The 19,938-nt window shown below is 40.9% G+C and overlaps 1 protein-coding gene across 6 annotated transcripts; it reads left to right on the top strand.

The window, feature by feature from the left end:
- The first annotated feature begins 14,778 nt into the window (after positions 1-14,778).
- On the top strand, positions 14,779-19,932 carry hmga1a (high mobility group AT-hook 1a). 6 transcript variants are annotated; one of them, XM_046055254.1, is made up of 6 exons: positions 14,785-14,944; positions 15,025-15,169; positions 15,932-16,059; positions 17,075-17,155; positions 18,232-18,288; positions 19,178-19,932. In XM_046055254.1, the coding sequence occupies exons 3-6, from the start codon at positions 15,961-15,963 to the stop codon at positions 19,241-19,243; spliced, it is 303 nt and encodes a 100-aa protein (XP_045911210.1). In that variant the 5' UTR covers positions 14,785-14,944; positions 15,025-15,169; positions 15,932-15,960; the 3' UTR covers positions 19,244-19,932. The 6 variants fall into 6 exon arrangements, with proteins under 6 accessions (XP_045911215.1, XP_045911210.1, XP_045911214.1 ...); XM_046055258.1 differs by having other exon boundaries at positions 15,932-16,044; XM_046055259.1 differs by lacking the exon at positions 15,025-15,169 and having other exon boundaries at positions 14,779-14,944; positions 15,932-16,044.
- The last annotated feature ends 6 nt before the right edge of the window (positions 19,933-19,938 follow it).

Raw genomic sequence — 19,938 nt, forward strand, 5'->3', positions numbered from 1 at the left:
CCTTGTTATATTTCTGAACTTTTAGTCCCATACGCACCAGCACGTACCTTGAGATCCTCGGGCAGAGGTCTGTTGTCTGTTCCAGAGTCTCGACTGAAAACTAAAGGGGACAGAGCGTTTGCAGTCAGGGCCCCGAGGCTCTGGAACAGCCTGCCCGAGGAAATCAGGTCAGCTGAGTCAGTGAACTCTTTTAAGTCCCTTCTTAAAACATACTTTTATAGGAGAGCCTTTCCCGATCTTATTTGACTTTATTTTATCCCTTTTATTTTATTCTATTTTACTAGTTTTATATTTATCTTAAACGTGTATTTTAGTCTTTTCAATGTTTTCATGCTTTTATCTTGTATTGTTTTTGTATTATTGTCTTTTGGGTATTATTGTCTTTATACTTGTTAAAGCACTTTGTAACTTGTTTTTGAAAAGTGCTCTACAAATAAAGATTATTATTATTATTATTATTTATTGCTGCTCTTACTAGTAAGTTTTGTCACTTGTAGATCTCTTGCTGTACTGATGCTTTGTTGATACTTGATAAGTTGCTTTGGATAAAAGCATCTGACAAATGAGTAAATGTAAATGTACTTCTCTCACCCAGCTTGCAATAAAGAATGTTAAGTACAGTATGTTACAAAGGAATATGCAGGTATTAAGCTTACCAATCAGTCGCACAATAGCATTGTGTAAAATGGTAATGCAGCTAAATTTGCCTGATAAATGTCTAGTACCGAAACCTCGCTAGCTTATGAATTTATTTTTGCAAGTTAGACAGTGTGCAGGAGTCATCTGCCTCAGGTGCACCTGTGAGGTAATTTTTTGCAGAAAAATAAAAAACAACAAATACAAAGCACAAGACACACATGCAAAAAACAACAAGTGAGGAATTTTGGAATAACTCCTAAGATAGACAATGTGCAGCGTGTTAAAGCCTTTAAATGCACAGCGTATGACAAATGTTCACCATTTACAGTTGCTAAATCTACAGTGCCGCATGCTGGCAGATGTTTTGGCAGTGAAACATATTTCAAATTTGAATAAATGGCCAAGCTTGTGCTTGTGCATTTTTCAACTAAAAAAATGCCAAACATTTTGCTTGTTTTAACCACTTCAATGTGAACATATGCTTATTTTTTATATGAATGAAAATTTATTATTATGATTTGGGTTTTGTACTGAGGGTCAGACAAAACCAGCAAAATGAAAATGTCCGAGAGATTATCATGGGTATTTTTTTATTTTTTACAATTGTGTGACATTTTATTGACAAAACAATTAATCAGTAATTAAAACAATTGTTAGCTGCAGCCCTAATAAAAACTTAAAATTAAACACTCAAGATCTGTACAATGCATGATATTATTGCGATTTGAAGTTTTGTTTGACCAGCTATGTTGTCAAATTAACTGTTAAAGAGATTTGGTGAGCAATGATACAAGGTTATATTTGAATATTTACTACATACTCTTACCATATCCTTTGCAGACAGCAACACTGTTTCATTATGATAATGAACAGTATGCGGTTTCATTTTGTTACTTTTATTATTATTTTTTATTATTATTTTGTGACAACAACCCACCTACGATGGACTGGCGAACTGTCCAGGGTGTACCCCGCCTTTCGCCCGATGTCAGCTGGGATTGGCTCCAGCCCCCCGCGACCCTGTATGCAGGATAAGCGGTTGACGATGGATGGATGAACAACAACCCATTTAAATCAATTGAAAAAATAATACCATAAACAACTGTTTGACACAAGATATTTTACCATACTGTAGCAAGTAAGCTGGATTCATAAATGTATCGCCAAGCTGTCAAATTAATTACATTGTCCCTCATATAAAGATGGAATCACAACTGAGAAAATCAACATTAACTCCCCATACAGTACAACACAGACATGAATCTAATAAACATACACAACATACACAGTTTTTACAAGAGTAAAGGTAAAAAGAGTAGCATTATAAAGCACAACAGTTAGCAGTTAACTAGTCACTTGTATTAGCAACACATTAGCCTTAGACAGCTAGTATATTGGCTTGCTAGGTTAGCAGCAAACTGATTGCAGATAACCAAAATTTACAAAACACAAATCAACAACCACAAGTATAACATGAGTACCTACACACAATGATTCAACAGAGGGGGTTAGATAAAAGATACCTGTCAACATTCAATTCAAACTGCAACTGCTATGGAGCTAAAGTAAAATGATAATGGGTCTTAACATGGAGAAGCTGTTTTACTTTAAATTATACATTCAGGTGATTTTGGGATCTGAATTGTAAGCTTAAAATGTGTTTTGCTCCTTTCTCACACATCCCCACCTTCACTTATGCAAAGAGGGTGATTCCAACAGTTTTAATGCATTTTAATGTATTAATACAGCTGCTTGGCCTCAAGAAAATAAATAATGATAAACCTTGGCTGAAATTAGTAATGTTTTACATTCAGGTCAGGCCAGTGCATCATCCAAAATGTTTTACCAGGATCCAAGCAAGGATCCTGGTAACCAACTAAGTAAATTCAGTCGTAGGCTTTAAATAAAATCAGTTTTATTTAAGGCTTTGGTGACTCTAAGGATTGAGGTTAATATTTGTGCAAAATATGCTTTTTCACTTTCTTGACAAGAGTTGCCAAGTAGATTGATACCCTCATTTGCGCTTAGCTTAACTTAGCGTAAAGACTGGAAACAGGGGGAAACACGTTCCAAGCTAAATTAACACACATTTAAATAGATGTCATTGGCAAGAAAATGAAAATCAAAAAGATCACATTTCACAAAGTATTCTTTTAATTAAATACATTTCATACTTGGTACACATTGCACTCTGTGCTTGCAAACTTCCTATTTTATTTAAAACGAATTGTCACATCTGCCCTCGGAGGTGTTGTTTTTTCCCTTCTCCTTTATCCATTCCTGCAGTTTATCTAGGATGAGAATGTTGCCTACCATACATTGTGTGAATGTAATCCAATTCGGAGAAATGTTTGCAGCTGCAGCCAAGAGTCATTGTTATACACTGAGACACCCTATCTGGAAAAAGCCACCAAACCGCCTTTACAATCACAGCGTGCAGGATAAGTCATGTTTGGTTTTAATCCTCAGAAGCAGCTGCAGTCAGAACACAACTACAATGCATTTTATAGCAGATGAACCTTTATCGTGTGGGAGAGAAGGCCTAAGATGAACCCCCGAAAATATTTACACATGAAAATATGTTTATTCAACAGGATTATCAATGGCCCGCTACGGGTGGGGGGGAGCCTTTGAGGTTATATTAGCAAAAGCTAAGATTTAGCTGCTGTCGGAATGCAACTATATGTGCAGGATCCGATGATCGTGCAAAGATGTACCTTCTTTGTCACAAAGAATATTTTATAGTGTTGTGGCTTGGTCTGAACATGCAAAAAGTATAGTGAGCATTCAAGCTTATCTTAATTGCTTTTGCTCCTGATATTCCTCACCAGCCAATCAAAATTAAACTGTTGCAGTGTTGAGGATAGCTCAGTTTATGTTCTTGCCACAGCTGCTTCCGTGAGGATTAAAAACAGCTAAAATGTGTTTGTGGTACACCAGATAAACCTGCAAACTGTATGAGACAGACACCTGCAAGATGTTTACTCGTGCACATATTTGTTCATCTAGATTATTAACAGCCAACAGCAGCAGATCTTTGGCTTTTGCTGGTCCCCCAAAGGATTTAAAGAGAGCTCTAACTGACTTTCACCTACAACTTATTGGGGATACCCATCCATGTGTGTATCCTTAAACAGTGCAAAATGACACAAATGAACAATGCTTGAAATGATGAAAAGCCTAAAAACTTGGAATTTGGCTAGTTTTGTTTTCATGTGATGTGTGTTTTAGTGTCTCTGTCCATCTCAAGTGAACATCAAAACAATATATAAAACTGTTGAACTGTACCATCAAATATTAATTAGTATATTGGTAAAAATTTTGATGTAATTTATTAATTTGCAAATTCACAACATTTTTATATCCTGATAAAATATCAGTGAATTTCTTTCTATGACTCAGATCACCATCTGATTTGATATTTTGATATTTAAACTAATGGATTTAATATGTGTGTGTTTTTGTTTTAAGCTAGCGTGTGTTTTCAAACTCTCTTTAGCCCAGCTGTTCTTCTGTCTGCTATAAATAGAAGCTGGGATACATTTCAGTGTTCACCAACTTGCATTCATCAATTAGCATAAACGCTAAAAAACAAACAAATCTGGCTTAAACACCAGGATCATTAAAGGACATGCTGTAATGCAGTATTAACTGCGTAACATCAAGTTATTTTGCATTCAATACCGGCTATAGATTCTAAACATGCATTCATGAAACTTGCTCAGATTCCTGTTTAAATACACATTCAAGTATACTTTCAGTTTAAATGTCTGTTTATAATTCAATAAATTTCTTGCCTCTTACCCATGTCCATCCCTTACTCGGCACAACTTGTTTTTATACTTTGGTTTTTGTATCGATATAATCCAACGAAGGTTGAGGTCAAGGGCATTCATAGACATACCGATATAATGCGTTAATTATTGAACATTAGATGTGCTGTTGCCTTCGAAGAGAGCCAGGCTTGCTTTTTCTGTCTGTTTTCAGTCTTTATGCTAAAGCTAAGCTAAATGCCTGCTAGCATTAGCCTCATATTCAGTACACTTCATTGCAATAAGCTGTAAACACAACAATGACATTTTATCACCTTATAAAGATGTTATAGCAAATAAGTTAACACAGCCTGGTTTCACTAAATGGCATGTAAATAACACACCAGTGTCTTCAGTCATTCTGTATGTTATTACAATGTGTTTTTTGAGTGTCATTTCACGCCTTTTAGTCTGCAAGGACTTATATTGTGCAGATGCGGCGTGTCATTTTACATGCTAATGTCATAGAGAAAAAAATTGTGAACCGAAACACTAAAGCTAGCTCAGACTTCTCAGTATGGATTTCATGGCAAAGGATGCAAAGAGACCGAAAAAGACGTTGGCGGAGGCAGCGAGGAAGAGAAAAAGAGAGAGTGACCAAGTAAGAGACCAAACAAGAGTATATATCAGACTAGCTTTTACTCGTTGGTGTGATCTCAAAGAGCTGAAAGGATTCAAGACAGATGCTGGCAATTTTGCTGTTGGACTAGTAAGTAATAACTTATTAGCTGGCTCGCTGTGTCTTGTGTTGTGCAGGTTCCAAGAACTGAGGTTTAGCCGCTAGCTATAAATCTCGAGTTGATGTTAGCCAACTTACTAGATTACGCAATCAAACTTCTGTAATATTACTGTAAGTGCTCTTGCGTCAGTTACTGTCTACCATGGCTGGCTAGCTTGCCACCCAAGTTTCAAGTAATATTATGCTGCTGCTGGTGGAGAGCAGAGCCAGGCAAGCGGGCAAACTAACCAGGTTCAGCAGCTTCTAGGGACATAACATTAGCTAATGACAGAGGCAAAGAGACTGAAGACGAGATCGACAGAGGAAACTAGGAAGAGAAAAAGAGAGTGACCAAGCAAGAGTCTACCAGACATTGGTGAGAGCTTCGTGAAATAAAAGGCTGCAAGACAGATGCTGAGCAAGCATTCTTTCAGTTGGACTAGTAAGTAATATTGCTGTCTTGTGTTGTCAATAAGCATTTCATACACCTGTAGGTCAAATGTAGTAAGAGAGACGAATGTAATTTAACTCAAATAAACATTTATCTGTTTTGAACATTATTAAATATCATGTATATGTAATTGTCCGGTTGTTTGTTGTTAATTACTTGCTCATGAAAATTATTGGTAAATTGGTAAATAATTGGTAAAGAGTAAACAGTGGCTAGGCATTCTTTTCTCCCATTGACCAAACCCTCCGCCAATTACTTCCTTGTCTCTCCTTTCCTCCATTCTCGTTTATTACATCCTCTGTGACCTTTCTATTGGATATGGCTGCGATCAGACGTCAGTGTGAGCATATCACTGATGGAAGGATGGAGGTCATTACCAGCAGTTGTCTTGGAGAGGGCTTTAATCCCCCAGAAAGCTAAGGCCATAGCCCGGCCGCTGGAGTTGGCTTAATTACTGACCGAGCCTAATTGGCTCCTTGTATGGGCTGTGATGAAAGCAGGATGTGACACTTAAGGCTAGACTTCTTCTGCTGTCTGCCCTTTGTGTCAGTCCCATTAACCTTTCCCTTCCACATTCCCCTCTGCATTTTATGTTCAATTAAAGGCACTATTTAAATGAACTGGTGTTGTAAGACTAAGAGTTTTGTCATGGGTTCAATAATTACACCCTAAATTACTATTACAGGCTGACTTGACATCTGAGAGGTGAAAATTTGCTGTGCTGATGATTCATTTAGTAGCTTTGCAACAAGTTAACACGTTTGAAATTGTTGCACATGATGTATGTATGTCTGAAATATATGCGTGGATGTGTTTGCTTGTTTGTGTGTGTGTGAGAGAGACTTTCAAGTGTGGACCACGCATTGGATATCGACTTAATTAGTTGCTGTATGTCAGCAAAATGGTAAAACCCTCCAATAATAACATTGTACATTAAAAGGGAACAATACTTCAAAAGGAAGCTAAAATCTGCAAAGTAAAGCCATGCTCTGTGTTTGCCCTTTGGGATATTGTGAGCTTTGGTGTGTATTGTCAGTAGTGTGTAATTAATCATACCACCTAACTGCATTCACAGGGTCCCCTTTGGTTAATTGGACTGCAGCTGCAGAATGGACTAAGCGATGATTTATTCAGCAGGCAAGTGGAACGCCACCCCACCCCCACCCCATCCCAGGTACCAAGAATGGATGGCTCACTTCTGCACCCTGCTACTCCCTGTGCTCCTCCATCCCTCAGGCCGATCGACTTTGAGGGCACATTTACAAGACGGCCGTCAGGGTAACAAAATGAGAGGAGGAAAGGTACAGTGGAATCAATTTTACCTCTTTTCTCCATATTCAAAACTTAAACTGGTAAGAGCAGGAGAACAGATAAAGATATTGACCATCTTTAGAAAGTGTAGCAAGTGAACTTCCTCACAGTGCCTGTTGGCAAGTAAAAACAAACACCAGAGCCAGCCAAAGGTGAAGCCCATCAGACACTTGCTGCCCTCCCCGCTTCATGGGTCGTTGTTACATTTACTGGCTATGCTGTGAAGCATACTGGTGGTACCTCATTTCAGGGCTTGTTGGCAAGCCAAGCCACTCTGCCAAGCTTTGTTACACTGTTTTATCTGAGGTTAGGATTATTTGGTCCCACAGAATAGAGTAAAGTGTGTGTTTGTTTGTTTGTGTGATTAAGACAAAGATGTCCTTTATAGGTGGAGTAACCAACTGTGAAGAGTCTTAATTGATTGTTTAGTAAACCAAAAGCAATAGCGAAAAACACTTGACATTAAGGTTTAAGCACTCAAACTCATTTTAAATCCAATGTAGTACTGGTGTAGTACTCCCTGAAATCATTGTAAATTAGTGTTCCTATAATTTCAGGAATCTGTAGATAGATGAAAACTATAGTAGTTTAGTAATTAATATATGTCTGTGTTCAACCATGTGTGACATTTCACAGATAATTGGTCAGATTGGAGAATGGACCCTATAATCTACAGTAGCAGGGCCCATACATCAACATTAGGATTACCCCTTGTCTTGGTATAGTTTGTTTCAGTGCTGCTGGCGTATCATTACCCTGAGATAACCACACTTTAATAGTTAATGCAGCTGTGGGGCCCCCTCTGCATTACAAATGGGCCCATCCATCTCACCTAGACCCCTGCGGGTGGCTGTGCCACAGTCCATCTTCAGCAATTCTAATCATTCATCAATAGGCAGCTATCTGACACCCGCTTACATAGGATACCGAACACTATGATGTGGTCAAGGCCAGAGACGGACATCCTGGTGTCAGAGAGGGGATCTGTCAAGTGATATTACTCCAGACACCACTATGGGACTTCCCAGTTATAACAGCTGGAATTGCAGGCTCCAAGTACAATGTGCTTATCTAAAAGCCGCCTTTTAGCTTTTCTAACCTGTCTAGACACTGAGAAGGGACAAAGAAACTGTGTTATTTACCAGATGAATATATCATATGGTTTAAAGGAGAGCTCCAAGGATTTTACACAAAGTCATGGGGAATACTTCATGTGTAAAATAAATAAATAAAATTAAAGTAAAAAGCTTTTGTGGCTCTAAGACTGATAAACTGCCACTGGAGTCAGTGTCAGTCAGGGCTGAAGACTACAAGTCTGAAAATGAAAAACATCTGGGGGTGTGGAGTTAGAAAGAAGTGAGCTTAACAGACCTCTGTAACCCGCTTCTCGTCTCTGCTAGAGGCTAACAGCTCTAAGCTACATTAGCCTTACTAGCATAACACACCCAATCACCAACCGAACTGACAGCGGTCACGTTGCATTGTAGGTAATGTAGCCAGGTTTTGACAAGGAAGAAGAATGCGTGGAATAAAGAAGACAATATCTCTAGTTCTGCTACTTCGCTGTTGATCTTTTTTTTCACTGTCCATTGTGAGTGAGACATTGTTTTAGGAATGCAATGTTACATGTGTACATTTTTAATTTAGTATTAAAAGGGGCACAAATTTTACACATGACGTTCAGTTTACTCGTAACGAGGGGTACTACTTAGCCTGTGAAAAATCAGTTATATATGTATGGCTCTGGAATAGCTTGAAGTCTAAAATAAATAACCACGATGATTTAACCAGTGAAAGATTCTACTGAGTTGCATTATGGGCAAGTGTAGGTTCAATGGTTTGACCCTTTCTAAAAACTAAAAGTCTGGACACTTCTCTACTGCTTTGATTTTTGACCATCATTATCTGTCCCTTGTGAGTGCCCAGACTTTATGGGCTAAATTGCTGGATTACCGCTGTAAATGGAATTATAGTGTGTAGATTGTGTAGAAAAAAAGTAACCTGAACATACTCCTTTCTTCTAAGTTTTTGGTGATATTGTTAAAATGTCACTGTCTGGCCACTTGTTCATACAAAATCATTTTACTCTGGTCAAGAGGCAGGAGTGTCCTCTTTCCAATTTGCCAGTCAAAATGCAATCAATAAGACAAACCTTGAAGTGACTCAGGTCTGCAGCTGAACCTAGCACCTGGTTTGTAGAAAAGTTTGTAAATCTTTTATCACCAACTGTAAAGCCCGGCTGTTATTTGTTGTTGTGGTCATCGCATCAGCCAAGAGAATCTGCTCTCCAGTCCCAATGGAAATTTAAAAAAACTGTGATAAGACTGAGCACAGATCGCCAGTAACCAGCACAGATGCAGCCCAGGCCAGCCGCTTTCTCCGGGGACTGCAGCTGCCACGCAGGGATGTGACAGGCCCGAAATGGGCAGGCTGGCCCCTTCCCTTTTGATCAATCAGGTAAGACAGGGAGGGGTAGCGTGAATTCTAAAACTCCAGATGCACCATCACCAAGGTGACTCTCATCTATTACCCCTCCCAACTGCTCTGAACACACGCTCATCTGTCAGAGTGACAGAGCTCCTTTGCTTTCTCTACTGGAGTTGGATTTAGACCTGATGAGGGTCAGTTGAATTAAGTTGTGACTTAATTCAGCTGCCTCTCATCTCTCAGGCTTTAAATCACACTGCAGGGAGGAAATGGAGGCTACCTGCAAAACTGTGGTCCTTGGAATAAACATAATTGTTATTATTATTATAACACCTACCTTCACTATTGATAAATTGTTTTTAGTGGATGGATTGTGGAAAAACATTGCCACTGTAATTTCATCATGACTGTGTTACCGATTCATGTTTACCGCATTGTCAGTGACAGCAAACACCTCAGATGCAGGTGAGGATTCAGCGCTGTGCTGAGTTCCTCAGGGTGAGACTACCCTCTGCTGGACATAGTCACCAATGTGCAGGGCTGCCAGGAGACATCCTTGACAACCAGAGCTGAGGTGTGTTTTATTGCAGATGTGAGGAGGGGTAATGAACATCAACACAACAGAACATCTGTTTATGGTCGGTGGTGGTGGAACGATATATAAATAAGCATTAAGTAATATTTTAAAGGAAAGGAAAAAGCACTTACTCAACATATAAGTACTGTTCATGTACCAGTGTCACCACAAGATGGTGTCATTTGCCACAGATGTCACGTGGCGTTGGTCTTGCAAATCTAATCTGTGTCTGCCACCTATTGGTAATGAGAGCAGGCTGCTCTGTATTACCCATGATTACAGATACTCTACAGCTACATGTACCTAAATAGCTCAACTTGAGGACATGAAGCTTCTAAACCAAAATATACATTTATTTTGATGAGGGCACAGAGTAACTAAATTCAGCATGGTGGTGTACGGCCCAGATGTAAAAACACACATATTAAATGTTACAAATGTTGCAGTAAAGATCCATCATCACATAAGCAGCTTGAGGAGTGTTGCACTGTAGCTGACCCTGACCTCCTTGTAGAGGCACCAAGCAAGAAGAGTTTGCCCTCAGGGATGAATAGATATTATGGCAACACTGAAATATTTCATATTTTATCACGCAAAAGCTCCACTATATGCACAATTCTTGTCAATAGAACACACAATTGATTGGAGATGAGATTAAAAATGGTTTAATGATTTAGAAGGAGGAGCTGAGCAGAAGTATATATTATAAACCCTGAGCTGAGCTGTTGATTCTAATAGAAATGACAATAAAACATAAAAAGAAAGACATATGGACATGTTAAGGCTGCTTTTGCCAAAGGAAGTTTCAAATATGGCACTGCTTTCACCCTTAGAAATTTCAAAAGCTTGAGTCACAGTATGACTGATGCACCCGCTGGATCTCTGTCCAAAAATCTCAGGATGTGGATATGAAACTATTTAAAAGGGAGAGTGGAGCGTTGACTCAGTGACCGACGTTCGGAGGTGAAATTAGGTAGTGTAAGAACTCCTATTATTCCCTGCTTATAGGAGTATCACATAAATACAGTGCTGTATTCACTAAACAAGCAGCACGCGCTACTTCCTGTGTTTGTGTGAGTCAGATACTACTCATGAGCTGACTGAATCAGCCGGACCCCCATCCCCCGCCCACTAACCTCCATCCGCCCCCACGCAGAAGTATAAAAGACACCCACACACATATTCCCATCTCCGCCCACCTTGCCTTTCAACTGCTCCCACACTTTTCCTCTCCCCCCTCATAGATTTTCTCTCCCTGTCCCTCTCTCTTGCCCCCCCATCTCCTATTTGGAGGATGAGAGGGAGGATGTGAGTAGCGTGTGTGTATGAGTGTGTTAGTCATGTTCAGGCTCATCCAGGGCCAACAGCAGCACAAGCAGGGGGAAACCCAGGCACAGGCAGGAATAGGATGTTTTTGTCCACATCTGTTAGTTGGTTTGGCTGCAGCGCTCTTGCGGTTTACACAGCGCCTAAAAATGGATTGCTAGAATGAGCTGCAGAGCGTGATGTAGCATATAGGAGGAGGGGAAAAAAAGGGCAGGAGGACATAGGTGGGGGGAGGGGGGAAAATGCCAAAGTGGGCCAAGACCCCCCCTGGTTAATAGGATTCTGTCTGCCCTGAGCTGCTGTAGAGTTCACGAGCCAGGAGACGTCTCTGAAGAGGGTGTCTGATTTCGAAGTGTTTATCTCATGTAAGATTTGCATTTCACACATAAACGGACTCACCGGTTTGTTTCGTGGATGTCTTGTGCCACAGGTTTAAGATCTGATCATTCCTTTGCAGAAAACATTTATCCATCGATCTGTGATAAGGGGCTGTGTTCTGATTAAGCGTTAAGTTAAGTTCAAGTTTACTAACCAATGTAAAGTGATGATCCAGATGAAAACCTGAGTCCCAAACCCAAACAAAGTGTTGATTGATAATGAAATTTTATAAAAATGTTGACTTTATTTTACAAGACCCGATTACTCTTATATGATAAGACGACAATTTTCTAGGACATTTAGTTCCCTACTGTACATTTTATTGTCATTGAGAGTATTAAAATTGCTGACATGAGTATGTCCTCTATCAATTCATTGATAATATTTAGTTATTTGCAGGATTTGCTTGTTGGGGTTCGTCAAAATTAAGCAAAACAAATTATGAGAACTGCTCCAGGAGAGCATTATAAAAATTTTTATGTAAATTTGCAAAATGATGCTTTAAAGACCATCCTCTTGGATGAAACCCCGTTCTGCTCCGTTAAAAGTTTCCAGTGTTTGCACTGATTTTGTTATTTTTGTAACCAGCTGTTTTGCTTCACAACTAAATGTAAAATGCTTTTGCATCATCTCTGATCAGTCACATTATCCAATCCCTTCATCGGTCTCCAGGTGGTGCCAGTGGTTGAGAAGGACAACATTCCTTAAGCAAACACACACACATACACACGGTGGACCTATTTGCCTGTCTCCATCCACATACAGAGGGGCTGGGTATGGCAAAGATGTGTGAGGGTGTGGGGGATGGGGCTGAAGTAGTTGTGGAAGACAGAGAGGAAGGAAGTGAATAGAGTGAGAAAGGGGGTGGCATGCAAGGCAAGCACATGCTGAGCAGAACATTGGGCTCATTGAGAAAAGCACTCCCTCCATTCATGCCCTATCCTATCCCCTTTTCACCAACCTCCACTTTTCTCATCATATATGTACAGTATATTTATATCTATCTGCAGATAACAAAGGTTTTTGGGGTGACAAAATAATTTAATGTTTTTGCTTGCATCAAGTTACTTGAGACCAGTCGTAACAAAACGGACGGAGAAGTGAAATACACAGGCGGCAAATGATCTGTTTCGACCACCTTTGGGTCACTCTACATTCTCAGTATCTGTTTTCAATTGCATAGCAGAGGACCCATCAACTCCAGATGGGCCGTTCATTTACATCAAAAACCCTTGTGTGAAAGTACTTGTAGGTGGTTTGATTAGAGTGTCTCTATTCCGTCTTGCCTTGTCTCCTCTGTATCCAACACACCCCTGCAATAGACATCAGATGTTTATCTGTTTCAAATGCAAAATAGTCACATAAACACAGAGGGGGAGCAACATGAATAGTCCACCTATATCTATATGGTTGAAAGAAGCAGCAGCAGTAGGTGGGTGTTTTTTTTTTTTACTTACTTAACTGACCCAGAGCCGTGATCAGGAATAAATTATGTCATATGGTATAGGGACACATAAACTTGCCTGACTGAACTGAGTTGCATTTTTGTGAATTTTTCCTGAAATAATGTGTACCTCTAGAGTTGAAATCACATCCATTACAAAAAAATGTAAAATGTTCTACTCTCACATGTCAGTTTTTTAGCAATCTATTGAACCTGGAAAGCCTCATTGAGATAAAAAAAAAAAATTGTTTCAAGAGTATCCTGGCCAAGATAGGCAGCAGCAATGGTGAAATAACATAAGACAGAAAACACAAAATATGCCACAAATCAGAATGAGACAGAGATGTGATTATTAAATCATGAATAGAATTTCTTCTACAATCAGGTAAAAGATTTCATCCTACATGGCACCTTAAAACACCACAATGCCACCTAAAACTACTGACACCAACATATCAAGGTTCTAAAACACTGGTTTTAGAAGATAAGTATATGAGGGGCGTGAGACATGATAGGACTGGAAAGCAGGGAAAACGGACACTTGCTGCAAAAGATTCCTTTTTTCATTTAATTTCTGTAATCTTTGCAAGACAAAAAAAGTTGAGATCCACTGTTCTTAAATGCCCCAATCATCAGTAGCCAGAAGAGAGTGCACACAGAAATAATTTCAATTAAGGGAAAGGGACCAAATTTAGTTAACTAACTGCAGAAAGAGAGAGCAGCATTCATAGAGTAAAAAATATTTTACCTAGTTCAGTACATTCTTTGGGAACTGTTAATTAAAATGAGTCCTGGGAGCTAAGGGCATAGCTGGTGACACCTTTCTGTTGAATAAAATTACATAGATATGATGGCTGTAACCCATAAATTATTTTTTTTAAATTAAATATATTTTAAAACACCAAAATACCAGTAGAGCACTTCTGCTATAGTAAGAAATTGCAGCAGTGTTAATGAAAACCATACCTATTTTTGTTTTACCCCCAGCTGTATTTGCACACTGGTGTTTACCCACCTTTCTAGCTTGGCATAAATTTATATAAATTTGTATGTACAGATGTAAAGTAATCATGCACTGTGAAACAACAGAAGAGTGGTGGAATGTAGAATTGAAGTATTTTCTGACAGTCATATTTAGTGGTCATTTTACAAATTAAGATTGTAAACACATGTGATCAGTTTATATTATATTAGTGTATATATTATTGCTAAAGGTTAAACTATCCAGCATATGGAGTGAAATTTCTTGTTACATAATCCAATAATGTCATATAGAATATCATAAAACATTCACACCAGCCAAGTACACTAACTTTAAAACTTTAAGTACATTTTGCTTTTACTTAACATTCTGAATGCAGTTTGCGATGGAGCAGTTTTACATTGTGGTACTTTTACTCAAGTAAAGTAAAGGATCTAAATACTTCCTCCACCACTGTAAAAGTTTCTGTTTTTAAGAAAAGAACAAGAAATGCCTTTCTTAGCTTTAAAACGGCCTGTATTTAAATTGGGGGAGGTCATAGTTCACTCACCATCACTGTGGAGACTGTGATATATACTGCTGAGAAAATGCATATAACATCAGATAAAATTTATTTTAATACTACATGTATTACACGTGCTTTTTGGTGTTTTGTGATCAAACCTGTGGGATGTAAAGGATTAAGGAGGAGGAGCTCCTCTAGTTCTGTTGGTGGCCCATTTATCATTTCCCCGCCCTCCACTGTTCAGCTCCCATGAGGGCGGCTCTTTAAATTGCCCCAAAACTGCTCCTGGCTGCCGCCTTTTTCCCTTATCTGCAGGAGACAAGACGCACGTGCTATTTATAGGACGTCGCAGGGACTAACTTCTCAACCTGCTGGTAAAAATGTTACTTATTTCTTTAAAAAAAAATCTGTTTTCTTCCTTCCCAATTCATAACTTAGTTGTTTTTTTTTTAAGGCTGCATGAGCTGGGATTTGCAAGGGGCGGGCTTGTGTGTTGCCTGACGAATAAAAGCTGTAGCCTATAGATCCGCGCAAGGCTTTTAACCGGGTACAACCAGCCAGGCTTAAAGGAAACATATCGTTACAGACAAACGATAGAGGTGAGTGCAAGAAACGCGACATTGAGCGAGTATAACTTTGCATGCTCGGTAAGCCAGACCCGATTTTTAAATGCATTTTTTTTAAACAGAGCTGGAGCTCCGGCGAGAAGAGGAGGCTGCACGCTTTAAACGTGAAGCCGTCGTTTGTTGCTGTGGCCCGGGCTTCCGCAGCCGCAAACTAACCCAACCACCTCACTCGCTTGCATTTTCTTTGGCATTTAAATAAGAAAATACGAATGTCCGTGCAGGCTTTGGTTTAGCCTGCAAATTCCACCAACCACACATCAGCCATTGTGTGTGTGTGTGTGTGTGTGTGTCGCTGGATATCCCTCCACGGCCCCGGCGTGCAGACATGCTGTGAGATAGTCCCATGCAAGGCCCGATTATTGGCCACAACAACTACAGCAAACGGGCCTTTAAGCATGGATGGTACGGGAAGTGAGCCCCGGGTTCAGTAGTCTTTATATGCAGCTGGGCCTCCGACCGGTGTCCCAGCTACATCATGCGAGCCGGTTTGGTATCAGTCCCGTGTTTGTGTGCCACCGTCGGCTGTGTAACCGAACGCAGATGAAACAGAAATAGCCCTGGAAATAAGTGCGGATTAATTGAGTTAAACGCGTTACCGGTGTGCGGTTAGCCCGGTCATCTGCGGTTTGCTGCTGCGGTCAGTGAGTTTAATAGCCCTAGTATTTTCTGTGCTGCGCGTGTGTGACTCGACGCCTTGTCCTGCATCAAGCCTGACCGGTGTGATTCATTTCCTAGGTCTGGGGGGAAAAAGAAGCTAAGCAAACATGAGCGACAAGGGGACAGTCTCACCGAAAGAGAAGGAGGCAACAGAGAAGAGGGGGCGTGGAAGACCCCGCAAGCAGCCCCAGGTAAATACCTCTGACGTAAGTAGTGCCAGTTTTATTCTTTCCATTTGCTGGGATAAGCCTGTCATTGTGTCATGATTGCATGCCACTAGGATGTCACTAATTTAAAACGCAACAAGGCCGCAAGAGAAGGGAGGACTCCCGGGGTGTAAAACCAGAAACAAAACAGCCTTTAGCCCGCATCTGTTCCAGTTGATGCTCAGGTAGATATAATTGCAGGTGAGGTGCTCATGCATATCCATGGCATAAGCCCCTGCTGTTCTACTGAGCCCACTGGATCAAGATAGCTGCAGCAAGCCCTTGTGACCAGTCGTTCACCCCTTATCATATGTAAAGGTAGACCTCTGAAACACACTTCCTGCGTGTCTCACCAGTTTGTAAGCAACCTGTAACCCAACTCCTTTAAACTGGTTTTAACCCTCCCCCTCATGACCCACCCCTGCTCCTCATGTAATGGGTGACACAGCGTAGTGGAAGCAGAGAATGGCTCATATAGCGGTCACTCAGCACGCTGTGTTTTTAGTATTGAATTGCTGGGTTGCTAAGAGCTGCGGTTGTAAACACCCTAGAAATGCAACAGGAGATGCGTCTGCCATGAAATGGCTCATAACCACAAATTATCACATGGACAAGGAAGCTCATCTCATGCTGAATTTACCTTTCGTTTTTGGAGTTGCTGGTAATCCCCCTAAATGTTCAACCCCCCCCTCCCCTTCCTTTTGTGAACCAATGTTTGTTTTTATTTGAGTTTGAGAATACGCTGAGCTATGGCAACCTGTGGCTGCGACCACCTGTCAGTCTTTAAAGTACATGCAAGTCGCACTGACCTTGAATGGTGAACTTCGTGTCTATCAGAGTCTCGCGTGTGGAAGTGTCCGTGCCCGTGTTAATTTGTAGGAGGGCCGCATTCTCCTCATGATGTAATGTGCCCTAAAGAGATGCAGTGACTTGTTTATCTTGGATATGCTAAACAATTTTTATCAAAATATAGATGCTTTATTGTGGCGTGCTAACATTGTCTTTTGACTGCCAGGAACCAAGTGGGTCCCCTACTCCAAAGAGGCCCAGAGGACGGCCGAAGGGCAGCAAAAACAAGACAGCCGGCAAGGCCAAAGTAAGTCAATGCTGTCTGCAGTCCTGTTGGGGTTTGTTTTTTTTGTTTTTTTTACACTACATGATTTCAGCAACAGCCAACATGCATCCTGAGCCGATAATGAACAACCATGCCAAGACAGACAGGCGCAGCTTCACAATGAAGCTGCACATGGCGTCCGTTGTCCCATCTTCTCTTGCAAGCATTTCCCTTTTCTAACCCCACCCCCCTCCGATTCTTTTGGTTGAGTATTTCAACAGTAGCTAACCTCATCCTCTTAAAAGGACGTCCTGCTGTTACTTGTGATATATCTGCTTTTCCCCTCCTGCTGTCAGAAATAGCCTGGTTAGGGTTTCCCATTGTAAAGACCTTAGTTTACTGCCTTACTTTTTTTTTTTTTTTTTTACTTTTTTTTTTTTGAGTGATGCTCACTCTGTACTTCCTGTCCTCCAGCTTCCTGCAGCTTGTCATACACAGTGCGGTGCAGGTGCAGAGGCCGCAAGACTGTTTCCAAGCTGACACTAAGCACCCCTCCGCCCCCTCCCAGCACACAGCCCTAGTTCTTCTCTGCCTGTCGTCTCCATAGCAACAACTGATTTTCTCCCTGGCCCCAGCCCTCCAGCACCCCCGTGCGCTCTGTCTACACTGCTATGTATGGGAAAGGGAGAGAAAGCTCGAGCACGATCAAGACGTACATGCATGATATAGGTTTAGGAGCGAGGGCCAAGCTGCAGAGGTTTGTGTCTCCGCTCAGTTCCACCAGCTGTCTCAGACCAGGTGGCCAGCGAACTGGAGTGCCCTGTGTGCAGTTCCTGTCGGCCTTCCAGATAATAGCCAATGAACCCAATGCCCCCTTTCCATCTGTCTGATTATAGAGCTACTACTGCCATCTGCTGGCAACCAGAGGCAGAACTCAGAGATATGGATTGTTTATACCACCGGTTTTTGTACTGACACTCCCACCCTTTAAAAAAAAAAAAAAAAGTTGGCTTTAGCTGAGCAGATCAGCGGGTCACAAAGTATGAAGATCACAACAAAATGCAATGGCAGGGCCCGCCCCACAGCTCTTTTAACCTTGTGCTTGTTTTCTTTCACAGAAGGCAACAGCAGCCCCATCTGCAGGGGGAAAACGCAGGGGAAGACCTAAGAAGGAGGTAAGAGTCCCTGGACAAACCGTGTAGCATCAGTGCTCACATTTGTTTGAACCATTCCCCTCCCAATTGAATTATGATTGGTATGGCTGTCTGCGGGGCGAAATTGCATTTTCCTAATCCCCCTGCCTGCCTCCTTCCCCCCTCAGACGAGTAATTTTCACTCCTCACAGCTATTTTAGTTCTCATGTGTTCATTTTAGAGCAGCTTCTTGGTCGCACAAATTCTCTGCCTGGCAGTGTCTTTCCCAGGCACATCTGAATTCTCCTTAAGGTATTCCTATGTGTCACTGACGGTACTAGCTTTGTTTTTGTGTAACTGCAAACTTAAGTTGCCAGACTATGTAGAGCCGGTCAAAAAAGCATGTTTAATCTAGGAAGAAATTGCGGTGTTGTAGTAACATTCTGTTATGTGCATGAGTGGTTAGGGCGTACTCTAAAAGAAGTCTGGATTGAATTAGTCACAGAAAGGAATGACCCAAAGTTACCCTATTAACTACTAGTCTCATTTTTATGAATGAACAGCCTGGGCTATAGTGTGTGTGTGTGTGTGAAGAGGAAAGGCAAGGGAGCAAAAGCAGGATGCCTCATAGTGACTCACCACTCTTATGAATCACTTTTCACTACAGATGGCTCACCCTTCCCCTGGGTGTTCTTCATGCCACAGTGGTTTATCAAAGAGAATTATAACATTTATGTTTTATTTATTTTTTTCTTTTGCCCCATGTTGGTACTCGGGGCTATGAAAAGTAAAGTCACGTTGAGACATGAATCACAGGCAGCTATTGTTGCTGAATGTTGATGGCACTTGAGAGGCATTTTCCTTGTGGGTGTAGTTGAAACCTGACTGGACTTTTTTATTTTTTCCTTCCCCTTTCTCCCTCCTGTCACAGGAGAAGGAAGAAAAGGCATCCCAGGAATCATCGGAGGAGGAGGAGGAGGAGGAGGAAGACCAGTAATTCACAACGCATGCTACCTCACTCAACATACTGACTTACTGTTAACCAGAACTGGGCTGTATCTCCAAGACCAGTGCCACCACATGACCACTGTTCACGACAAAGCCCTCCTTACCAAAAGGAGGGTTAACACAGTACAAATATCATGCAACAGCACTGGATAGAACGATGGACCTTGCTCATGCATAGATCTAAGAATTACATGAAAGGTAACAGCCCTTTTCTCTACATGTCATGGTATCACAAGTCTTTTATACTGGACAAAAGTGTTGCTCTAAGGAGCCTGGATGTTTCTGTTTTTCCCCCCCTAAAGATGGTCTGTAGGACATTTTCTATGCTTAATGTTACTACTTTGTTGTACCTGCATCTGAGATGGTAGGGCATATAGATTTTTCTCCACGTTTAGTACTGGACAAGGGTGAATTTTACCTATACTTGCTGTTTGTGGTTTTTTTTTTTTTTGTTTTGTTTTTTTTTGTCCGCGTGAAAAGGTTACCCAATCCTTTGCATCGTATTATAGATGGAGTTGAGCTTCAGAGTAGGATGAGAATAGGTAACAGATGGTTGAACTGGTGTGGGGTGTGTGGTTTGTTTGTTTGTTTGTTTGTTTGTTTTGTTGGTGTGTGTGGGTTTTGTTTTGTGCGGCCCCCTTCCCATTTCTAACCCGTATAACTGATTTCACCAGTAGAGCAGAG

Source organism: Micropterus dolomieu, linkage group LG08 (genome assembly GCF_021292245.1).
Source record: "Micropterus dolomieu isolate WLL.071019.BEF.003 ecotype Adirondacks linkage group LG08, ASM2129224v1, whole genome shotgun sequence".
Lineage (NCBI taxonomy): Eukaryota > Metazoa > Chordata > Actinopteri > Centrarchiformes > Centrarchidae > Micropterus > Micropterus dolomieu.

What these genes read in the sequence shown, in the direction of transcription:
- hmga1a (XM_046055254.1), top strand. Translation starts at nt 15,961, where the DNA reads ATGAGCGACAAGGGGACAGTCTCACCGAAAGAGAAGGAGGCAACAGAG. An exon ending in AGACAGCCGGCAAGGCCAAA is followed by an intron (nt 17,156 to 18,231) that starts GTAAGTCAATGC and finishes TTTCTTTCACAG; the next exon opens with AAGGCAACAGCAGCCCCATC. An exon ending in GGGGAAGACCTAAGAAGGAG is followed by an intron (nt 18,289 to 19,177) that starts GTAAGAGTCCCT and finishes CTCCTGTCACAG; the next exon opens with GAGAAGGAAGAAAAGGCATC.